Source organism: Suncus etruscus, chromosome 7 (genome assembly GCF_024139225.1).
Source record: "Suncus etruscus isolate mSunEtr1 chromosome 7, mSunEtr1.pri.cur, whole genome shotgun sequence".
NCBI classification, from domain to species: domain Eukaryota; kingdom Metazoa; phylum Chordata; class Mammalia; order Eulipotyphla; family Soricidae; genus Suncus; species Suncus etruscus.
In genome coordinates, this window is record NC_064854.1 from 85,904,791 (window position 1) to 85,916,217 (window position 11,427).

The 11,427-nt window shown below is 40.8% G+C and overlaps 1 protein-coding gene across 1 annotated transcript in view; it reads left to right on the forward strand.

The window, feature by feature from the left end:
- The window catches only part of CNTN6 (contactin 6), a 254,912-nt gene extending 244,286 nt beyond the window's left edge, over positions 1 to 10,626 (forward strand). The window contains exons 21-23 of the mRNA XM_049776825.1: positions 8,624 to 8,736; positions 9,558 to 9,726; positions 10,354 to 10,626. Of these exons, the coding sequence (XP_049632782.1) occupies positions 8,624 to 8,736; positions 9,558 to 9,726; positions 10,354 to 10,451 (380 nt within the window). The 3' untranslated portion in view covers positions 10,452 to 10,626. The remainder of the gene's footprint in view (positions 1 to 8,623; positions 8,737 to 9,557; positions 9,727 to 10,353) is intronic.
- The last annotated feature ends 801 nt before the right edge of the window (positions 10,627 to 11,427 follow it).

The window sequence follows — 11,427 nt, forward strand, 5'->3', positions numbered from 1 at the left end:
CTCTTTACATGACTGTAATCATACAACTATAATCATGTTTGTAATCACGGTGTTTAAATAAAGATAAAAAAAAAAGATATGAGCTTTGTTGTTTATTTGTTTTTTTGTTTGTTATTTGTTTGGGGGCTACAGTCATTGGTGCTCAAGGCTTACTCTGGCCTCTGAGTCCCTGATAGGCTCAGGGAAATCTATTGGATGCCAGATATTAAACTTGGATCACCCAAATGCAAGACTACCCATTGAATTATTTCTCTAGCACCTTTATTAGAGTTTTTTCATATAAATTAATTTTAAAGACCATGTATCACATAGTCAACATATTTGAGTTTTTATTGCTTTGCTGTGAAGCTTTATTCATTTTTCCTCTCCTTTTTATTATTTCTTCTGCGTCCCTTCAGTTCTAATGATGCTGGTGAAGTCAGATCCCGGATGTAGAAGTCACTGGTGAGGTCAGATCCCAGACAATAGAGCACTCAAAAAGAAGCATCCAGGGGCCACTTTGAAAGAGTAGCTCACTTTATTTTAGGTGAGAAAGGGATATTTATATTAAGAGAGAGTAGGGTGTAAACTCTTGTCAGCCAATCAGGTACGGTGTGAGAGGGGATTAAAACAGGGCACGTGCTTCTGTATTTAGAGAAGACAGGGTAATAGGGGATTAGGAAAAGCAGGATCTGTGCTCTGGGTGTTAAGCAGGATGTATGCTTAAACTACTGTTATATATGGAGGCTTTTTATAATATTTCCCTATAATCTCTGCTTGTTGTCCTACCTATGACATTCCAGGTTGGGGCCCTGTTGAGAGCCTAAGAAATAGTTTTAGAGAGAGGTGCTCTGGGTCTTTTGGGGCAGCTAACTGGCAGGTTCTGGAGTTTTGGAGCTGCTGGAAGGCTGACAAAGGATTCTGCATCCGACCTTCTTGCCCTTTTACCCTCCTGTCTGTGTGGATTATTTGCCTCTGATAAATATTACCAAGATCGCTTCTTTTTCCTAGGGGATAGAAGAATGGGAATCAATTTCTCATTCTGGGAGCTCTTTGAGGATTTATCGATAGTCAGTCAAGGAGCAAATCTAAGCCAACAAGCTACAATGACTTCTTGTGTTTTTATTATTCCATTTATTTCTAAGGTTCTTTAAATTCCTCTTTAACTAATTAGTTGTACAATACTACACTATGTAATCTCCAAAAGTTTGAGGGATGGTTTTTTTATTTGTTTGTTTTCTTTTCTTTGTATGATTAATTTGTATCTTCATAGCATTGTTTTCTGAAAAGAAACTTGGTATGATTTTATTTTCATGACTTTATGAACATTTTTTTTTCATTCCAATTCTGGGGAATATTCTATGTGCAACTGAGAAAAATACAGTTTGAAGTATTTGGATTACTTGGATTACTGTGTGTTCAGCATTTGGATATAGAAAGTCCATATTTATTTGTATTACTTGGATTATTATGTGCTAGTCTCAGGACTTCTAATTACTCATTTAATGTTTTCTGTCTGGTTGATCTTTGCAGTGAGGAGAGTGTAATGAAGTTTTTTACTTACTTTTGTGTCAAAGTTGATCTCCTTTTTAAAATATTAGTCATTTCCTGAAGAACTCATTCTGCCCTTCATTTGCTACCTGTATGTTGATTCTTTAGGCAATATTTTATTTTTATCTTGATTTCTTAATACCTTCTTTAGTTTTAACTCACTGTTGTCTCACAAAAGAATTTCTGTCCCTGCTTATCTTTAGGCTCTCATTTATCTGTATGATTGTTTTCACAGCTGTGTCTGTGTTTATCATAAAAGTGCAAGGCTGCCTCCTGGAAGGAGCAGAATGTTGGGTTTTTCTACCTGATCCATCTAGACACAATAACAATTCAATTTTGAGGAGATCACTATATTGACATTTAGGGAAATTATTGACATAAAACAAATTATTGCTGTTCTCTATAAGATTTTGGGTAGCTTTTGCAGACTTTTTATTTCTTTGATTTCCATTTATTATTTTTATTTGAATTTTGATAGCTCATTTTATAGTGATTGTTGGTTTTTTTTTTTTGCCTTTCGTCAAGATTAGTGTTGTTTACATCATAAATTATAAACACTTCTTTTTTTTGTTTTTGTTTCTGTTTTTGGGTCACACCGGCAGGGGTTACTCCTGGCTCTATGCTCAGAAATCACCCCTGGCAGGCACGGGGGACCATATTGGATGCCGGGATTCGAACCACTGTCCTTCTGCATGAAAGGAAAATGCCTTACCTCCATACTATCTCTCCAGACCCAACATTACTTTTTTTAAATTTAAAGAAAATCTTGAGTTTATTCTGGGAGTCCCTTTATTATCCTCCTTTTTTCACCCATCTTATGTTTCTAATGTACCTTATAGCTTCCAAGTAGGCTTTTCTAGCCTTTTATAGTAGACCATTTAGTTCTTCTTGCAATGCTGATTTAAGGGCCATGAGTAACTTTTACTTATTATTTGTCTGAATATGTTTTGTCACCCCTTCAAATCTAAGTGGTAACCAGGAGGAAGAGAGGATCATTGGTCGAATTACTTTTCATTCATAAATTTGGAAATGTCATGCTGTCACTATTGCCAATAATTTTATTTTTGAAATATTCTTTAAGTCTCTTTTATTTTGGTGTTGTTAATTTTTTCTTCTGCTCCTCTTGGTTCTTGCCATTTTAATCACATTGTGTCTCTGTATCCTTGCATTCAGGTTTATTTTACTGGGCATTCTTTGAACTTCTTGAATCAGATATGCTCCCTCCTTAGATTGACAACACTATTGTTATGTCTTTTATTCACAGTTATTCAACTTTCCATATGGTTCACCTTCTGTAACCATTGTGGTATAAACCATGTTCCCACTAAGCCCCATTTATCACTTACATTTCTTCATTAATCATTTTCAATGTTCTTTTTATTTATGATTTTACCTAAGATACCCAATTAAATTTTGACCTCTTTCATTCTGATTCTAAGTCCTGCCATTGTGTTTTATAGTTCACCTACTGTATTATTCAGCATATTTATTTACAGTTTTCCTTATTTTTCTTCATATGTTCTCTGATCTTATCAGTGGTCTATTCACAGATATTTTTTTTTGTGGTTTTTGGGTCACACCCATCAGTGCTCAGGGGTTATTCCTGGCTCCAGCTCAGAAATTGCTCCTGGCAGGCATGGGGGACCATATGGGACGCTGGGACTCGAACCGATGACCTCCTGCATGAAAGGCAAATGCCTTACCTCCATGCTATCTCTCTGACCCCTATTCACAGATATTTTAATTTCATTGAACAGTATTATTTTTTGGAAGTCTTTCTTGGGGACTTTACAAAGGTTGGGTTTCCTTTGCTTCCATTTATGATGCTAAAATCAGTTTTCTTCAATCTGTTTGATAAAGGCAGATTTGGAGGCTGAGTATCAAGTGATTACAATGCTCAGGAGTTCACCTGAGTACTGCCATACAACACAATATCAGGAGCTCACCTTCATAAACAATTTAAGACGGAGTGGGGCTGGAACACTGATACATGTGGCCAATATGATGAGCAGTAGCTGCAAGGAAATGGTCAGCAGGACTCGGATGTGGCCAGCATAATTGGTGTCTGGACACTGGGCAACAACTATAGACTAGGCTTATGTGAATCTTGGGAAGAAAAGATTCAGATCACAAATGCTCAATCACTTTTTAATAGGGTCTAGAGGCCATTGGGGAGCATTACAAGGAGAACCAGTAGACATCACCAGCTCCATGTGAAGATCAGTCAACTGAACAGGCAGTGACACTTCTATCACTGAGAGCTGAGTGTTCACACTATGGCTTGACCTACTGCTGGCTGAAATGTTCTGGCAGGCAGAGCTTGTGTACTCATAAAGAAAAAGAGTTGAGTTGGGTTGGGCTGGGTATCTCGATGTGACAGAGCAAGTAGTTGCTGACCCTGAACTTGCCCTGCCATTGGCAGGGATGGAGGGATCTACCTCAAACTGCTATACACCATGCAGAAGATGGAGCCTAGCCCTCATCTGACTCAGTCATGTACTTTCCTGTTGTGTGGATATGACAGCAGATCTGCCATGTGGGCTTCTGTCTTCTCAATACCTCCATTCCTGGTAACTCGAGTTCTTATAGCTGCTCTTCCAGACAGACAGATTCATGCTGTACTACACAGTCTCCTGTTTCGGGCTCATCTCATCCTGCTGGAGCCTACAGTAAAACCCTGCTGCCCCATGGCTGCCTATGCAGAGTAGAGTTTTCAGCAGAAACTCAGTTTGGACTTGGTCTTTAGTTCAGTTTCTGCTGTAGATATATTTAATCAGAGATGGTGAGTTGAGGCCATTGTCTTGGTTCAGCCCTCTCCAATTTGTGGGGATTTTTAATATTCTACTCTTTGGAACTGGAGTGGGCCCCACTAAATTTCATAGAAGGTAAAGAGTTTGGATCCCCAGAAAAGAGCAACAACCTCAGGATAGAGAAGACCCACACAGACTCATGCTCTGGCTTCAAAGATTGGCTCTGCACACTTTCTGAAATGAGCACCTTAATGTTATGTGGCACCTTGATGTTGTGGATCATTTTCACTCACAAACAGTATGGCTTTTTCACAGAAGGTGAAAGAAATCACAAACAGCAACCTCACTGAATTTACCTCATTGGTGGCAAGAGTTAGCTATGTGCCAACCTGCGGCTTCAGCAGGGTCCCAGAAATAGATCTTTCACTTCTACAGACAAACAAGATAGACACAGCAATAAAATGTTTTCAGTATACACCAAAGTAGTATGGGGCTGGAGAGATAACACAGTAGTAGAGCATTTGCCTAGCAAGCAGCCGACCCAGGACCAAAGGTGGTTCGAATCCAGGTGTTCCATATGGTCTCCTGTGCCTGCCAGGAGCGATTTCTGAGCAGATAGCCAGGAGTAACCCCTGAGTGCCGCCGGGTATGGCCCCAAAAAAAAAAAAAAAAACACCAAAGGAGTAAATTCATATCTTCAGTTTATTGATTGCATGATATTGTTTATGTTCTTGTTTGTTTTAAAGAGCAGATATAAAAGATCATAAGATCATGGCATAAAATTATACTAAATATCAAAACTGGTATCTGGTAAAATTTTTTATATATTTTTTTCATAGCTGAGAAAAAGATGAAAAAATGCAGTTAGGGATGCATTGGGTGTGGGTGGCAAAAAACTTATAGCTATAAGGGCACTCCTGGCCCTTCAGAAACACCCATTTAACATGTCAATACAAGGTGTTACAATTTGTGATAATTAAACTTCATGAAGGTGTGAGACCCTGGTGGTACTGACTGGTGTCAAAATGATAAATCGGATTGTGTAACCAATGGAGATTTTCCAGGGCACACAGTCCATTATGTTCCACATCTAACCAGTCTGGAAGAATCAGTGTGAACAAGACCCTAGCAAGCAGCGCAGATTATAAAGCAGCATTGTAAGGGATCCACTACTAGAGGAGCCCCAACCTCATGCTAGCTTCGAGCGCCTGAGGAGACCAAAGGCAGCCTTTCCTGGAGTGTCCTAGATGTCAGCACCTTGCAGGGTGGTACCATGCACATACACTATAATCACAGTTATAGTCTCCAGCTCATGGAGATTCCACACGGCAGTCCCTAATAAAAACAAGAAACTGATGACTATAGGCAGGTGACTATCATGGCATATGGAGGTATAAAGTGATTGTTAGGGTACACCTTATTTTACCTGAAACAAAGATCATCCCTGGTTCCTTTGTATGTTTGTTTACAACTTGGATTTACCCCCCAAACAGAGATGTCTTACTTGTGAACCTGGGTGCTACTAGCTCAGAATAGTCTGAGCTATCTGTCCTTACTGCTCCACCCAGGGATGGTCTCTGTATTCAATAAAAATCACAGTTCTGGCAAGAAGCTTGCTTTCCATATGAGGTAGAAGACTGCCAGCCTGCATGTGTTTCACTCTCAGCCTGGTTTGGATTATTTCATGTGTGATCCTCTTTCAGACTCATTCACCTAGGGTTAGAGATATGGCTTGTGGGGTGATTTTACTAGTAGCAATTGAGGAAATTGCTCAGTGTTTTAGTGACCTTTGTACCATCACTTGTAGCATCAGAAATCTTCAGATGCCAATTACCTCCTTATAGGTAGCTGTGTCTGTGCTTCTACTTTCTAGTGGATGATTATTCTTTGCACCTTCTAAAAGCCCAAAGACAGCCAAAGATCTCAGGTCTCAGAAGCAGGAAGTCTTTACAAGAGACATAGGGACAGAACATACAGCTCAGAGTTTTCTGTGGTCCAACCCAGTGACCCAGTCAAAACTTCAATCTCCTACTTAACGATAGTTAACCAGTTAACGGTATGGGAAAAAATTTTTGCACTCAACACGTCAGATAAAGGGCTGATATCTAGGATATACAAAGCACTCAGAACGGTGAGCTCCAAAAAATATAATAAAGCCATAGAAAAAAATGGCGAGAAGAAATGAATAGACACTTCTCTGAGGAAAACCGAAAGATGGCCAACAGACACATGAAGACATGCTCACCTTCACTCATCATTGTTGTGTATGTAAATATTTTAGGGGATTACTATGTTACTCACCCTAAACTGATTGGTGATTGTGCCCTACCCTAGGGTGTGACCTGGCATTCTGCCCCCACGCTAGGGTAGTACCTGATTCTGCTTCCACCATTGGTTGGTATCTGATCCCACCATTGGGTGGTACCTGATTCTGGGGGATAAAAACAAGGGTCTGTGGAAGGCCAGGGCTTTTTGGCTGGAACGGAAGCTGAGTCTTGGGACTTCAGTCTTGTCCACCGAATAAAGCGAATATTTCCACGAGCCTGACTGTCTGCGAGCTGTTTACCGTCCGTTTCACCTCAGAACCGTCGGCTAGACAGGGTGGCAGACGCGTGCTCCGAGCTAGAAGAGAAAGGCCTCATCCTCCATCCCTCCATCAGTCAACCTCTTCAGGGGCTGACTTGCTACACATCATTAGTGAAATACAAATCAAAACTTCAATCTCCAACTCTGATCTCATCAGCGCAATGTCTCCACTTCATTGTTTTAGCAAGTGTTTCTAGATTATCCTTCTTTACTGTCCTGACAACGCTAATTTCCCACTTTCAATTCAATTGAGAGCAAGGACTTTGTCTGGTGGGGATTCTGATTCTCCCTTTTCTAAATCCTCAACAGCAGTCTAGACACCAAGATTGCGACCTACTGTAAGCACCACTGATTGCCAAAATAAGCCAATAATTAGCTAGATCTTAGATCTCTAGCCAGACTTCTTCAGAGGAGATCTCAGACCTCAGTGCTGCGAAAAAGATAATTTCTGCAAACACATGAGGGTGCTGAGATGTGGCTTGCAGCACATTCTTACATTCTTCATAGTTGTGACCAATGGTTGCTTACAGTGCTATTTGTTCTAGTTCCAGCACAGCCCATCTTTAAATTGTCAGACTGATAATTGCTCATGTAAAGGTTCATGTCATGAGTTGGTTTTTGCATGTTCTTTTTTTTTTAAAATATTTTTATTTATTTAAACATTTTGATTACAAATATGATTGTGATTAGGTTTCTGTCATGTAAAGAACACCCCCCATCTCCAGTGAAACATTCCCACCACCAATGTCCCAAATCTCCCTCCATCCCACCCCCGCCACCTGTACTCTAGACAGGTTTTCCAGTTCCCTCATTCATTCTTTTTTTCTAATATATTTTTAAGTAATATGATCATATTTGGGTTACAGTCATAACCAGAACACCCCCCTTCACCAGTGTAACATTACCCCCTTCCCCCTTCCCATCGCTTGCCTGTATTCAAGACAGGCATTCTACTACAATTGTTTTTAAGTTCAGTAAGTTGTATTTTTTTTCCTTAAAGAATAAAAGTAGGGGCCGGGAAGGTGGCGCTAGAGGTAAGATGTCTGCCTTGCAAGCGCTAGCATAGGACGGACAGCGGTTCGATCCCCCGGCGTCCCATATGGTCCCCCCAAGCCAGGGGCGATTTCTGAGCGCATAGCCAGGAGTAACCCCTGAGCATCAAACAGGTGTGGCCCAAAAACCAAAAAAAAAAAAAAAAAAAGAATAAAAGTAAAAAAAAAGTAAAGGTGAGATAGTAGCAATTGCCGTTGTTTGCGTAGGTCCAGAAAAATGGGGAAAATGGGAAAAAAATTCTTGACCTGATTACTAAAAAGGCCTCACCTCAGTTTATTGGCATAAGATAGACTCTGGGTTCCAGGCAAACCAGTCCATCCAACTCCAGTCATTCTCAAGGTCCTGGTGAAACTTTTTCACACTTTAGCTGTTGTTGGTATCAGATTCTTATATTTAAAGACTCTGGGGCACATGTTCTTTGATTTTCCAGTGAAATGCTAATTCATGGAGCTTTCCACCTATGTGGGCACCAAGGCCAAACCCACAGCAATAATGAGGACATTTATTCTGGACATGCCTCAGCTAGTATTAACTCAGAACTTGGGTTGAAAGATATTTCCCAGTGAACAGAATTTGAGAAAATTTGCTTATGAATGAATAGGTCATTTCAAAGGAGACTGAGAACATGGTGGCTTTTGTGAATCATTTAGAACTAGTAGCACCCACGGTTGAGTTCATGTTCATCATTAATTTTGTCTTTAAAGCACCAAGCCAGCCACCAGCAAATATAGCCTGGAAGCTGACAAACTCCAAGTTATGTCTCAATTGGGAGCATGTGAAAACCATGGACAATGAGTCAGCTGTACTGGGTTACAAGGTGAGTATTTGCCCCAACTCTTGATCTTAGCATTTAGTTACTTAGAGACCAAAGAGGAAACATTTGGGAATAAAGAATTTGAGGAGAGGAGCACAGTTTGCTTCTTCCAAACCCTCCATTAAGGGCCATACCAAAGGGTTCTGGCTTTGCATCCCAGAAGCCCAGGGCTAGTTCCTGAGCACTACCAGGAACTACCCACAGTGCTAAGCAGAGTAACTTCTGAGCATTTGGTGTAACCCCAAAACAAATAAACAAAACCTAAACTCATTAGGAGAAAAACCTCTTGGGGACACTCTATTGATTATATCTTTAGATGTCCTCTCACCACTATTGATCATGTCTTTTTGAGTGTTCTCACTACTATTGACGAGATCTTTGAGTGTGCCCTTGCCTAATGATCATGTCTTTGACTGTTCTCTCACTGCTATTGATCATGCCTTTGGATGTTCCCTAGCAAGCAAGACATAATGATGAAGGTATATTGGTGGGAAGGAAAACAGATCTGATTATAGATTCAGGAAGAATTTCTTGTGCACCAATTGGGGCCTGCGATGGACCCAGAGCAGAGCTCAGCTATCTCTGCTGTGTACAAAAACCTTAGCATCTGCCACCGGTATATGTTCAGCCTCTGAAATGGGCAGCATTAGTTACTGCAGCAGGCATCAAAGGCATATGGCTTTCCAGAAAACTGAAAGGTTGGAGTCATTGTGAAGAGGAGACTCAGCTGTGCTCTGGGTATAGAGGCAGATCTATGAGGGTACCTTGTGAGAGGGAACAAAGACAGGCAATGCATCTCCTAGCCTGACACTCCTTGTGTTTAGATCTTGTATCGGCAGAACAAGCAGAGCAAAACTCACATCCTGGAAACCAAAAACACCTCAGCAGAGCTCCTGGTCCCCTTCGAAGAGGACTACTTAGTGGAGATCAGAACAGTCAGTGATGGGGGTGATGGAAGCAGCAGCGAGGAGATCAGGATCCCCCGGATGTCCAGTGAGTGGCTCCTGGCACTTTGTATTGTGGAAATGCAGAACCAAGTTTTGATTTTCACCTGTGATGGACAATCTTATGCTTTCTCTTTTGAGTATGAAAAACAGCTTCATCAGCTGCTCAAGGCTATAAGTAGTACAACTTGTCCTCTGTGCACAAAGATTCTCAAGTTCTTCCTTGGGTCTGCCAGATGCTTGAGAACATGAACAGACATATAAAACACCCCATCCTTGGGTGTAGCTGTAGCCCCATCAGCCCCAAGACAACCCAACGCCCAGATCCACATGCTAAGTGGATTCCAGGGGTTCTGGGATTGGTCTGACCTTTACCACCATGTGGTCGAGAATCATTGCACTACTGTGTGGTTAGTACTTAACAGCTCTGAAAAGGGAAATGTTTGTCACTTCGAAGAGAAAACTCAGGATGAATTGTAGGCTCAATTCCAGTCCTGGGCTGGACTGCCGCTCCATCCTCAAGGGTGCAGCTCCCTAAAAAATAAGGAAAAAATCCGGAGAACAGGATTAAAGATGCCCTCTAAAATTAAATGCAACATATGTGAAAACATTGTACTTAAATGTACTTTCCTGTCCCCACTGCACTCATGTTTATCATCATTTCCTTTATTTGAAGGTCTGAGCTCCAGAGGGCCATTGCAAGCACCTGGCAGGCACCTCCTGTCAGTCCTCAGCATTTGCTACTATTTTGCTATTCAGCCTCTCACCAGATAAAGAAACTATGAAGAAAGATGAGAAAAGTGGGGAGTTGGTTAAACCATCCATCAGCTCTGCCACCTCTTGGGTCACAAGGTACATTCTTGCTCCAGATTTGTTTGGAAATAAATCATGTATATTCCTAATGCCTTGTAAATATATGTGGTATCTTAATAAAATACTTTTAAACACTTCTGAGTTCACAAATAATGACCCAGACCCAGACAAAATAGCATGTAAAATTGTGACTCCTTCTTTCGAATCTCCATATTCCTGGGATATGGGGGTGGGGGCAGGACAAAAAGGGTGAGGGACAGGAGGAACACAAAGGCACCGGTGGTGGTTACCATCACTGTAGTGGGTGCAGTATGCTCCAGGCAATCAACTCTTGTCTTAAAAATTATCATTCTTACTGGAAGTAAAATAAAATTGTCCACTTTTTTCTCTAAAAAATATGTTATGCCAAATCTTGAAAAATTTTATCTCTGAAAAGTATTTTGATGGGAAAAAACTCTGGTTAATAATGTGTTCATCACATTATTTTTGTTTTTGCTCTTCAAAACTCACCTTTTTATTTTTGGCCATACTTAGTAGTAGTGCTTACTCCTAGGTCTCATTAAAGTGGCTCAGTGGACCATATGGAGTTGCTGGGCATTGAACTTGGGCCAGCCACTTGCAAAGCAAATGCTCTATCCATTGTGATCTGGCCCTAAATAAATGTTTGTTTGTTTGTTTATAAAGTAAATTTAAAGAAAGAAAACATATGTAAATTGGGTGCTGGAGCAATAGTCTAGAATGTAGGGCAAATGAAAACATTTATTTGGGGCCAGAACAATAACACAGTGGTCAGAGCATTTGTCTTGCAAGTGGCCTATCCAGGATCAAACCAGGTTCAATCCTGGAATCCTATATGGTTCCTCAAGCCTATTAGGAGTGATTTCTGAGTGGAGAGCCAGGAGTAACCCCTGAACACCTCCAAGAGTGGCTTAAAACC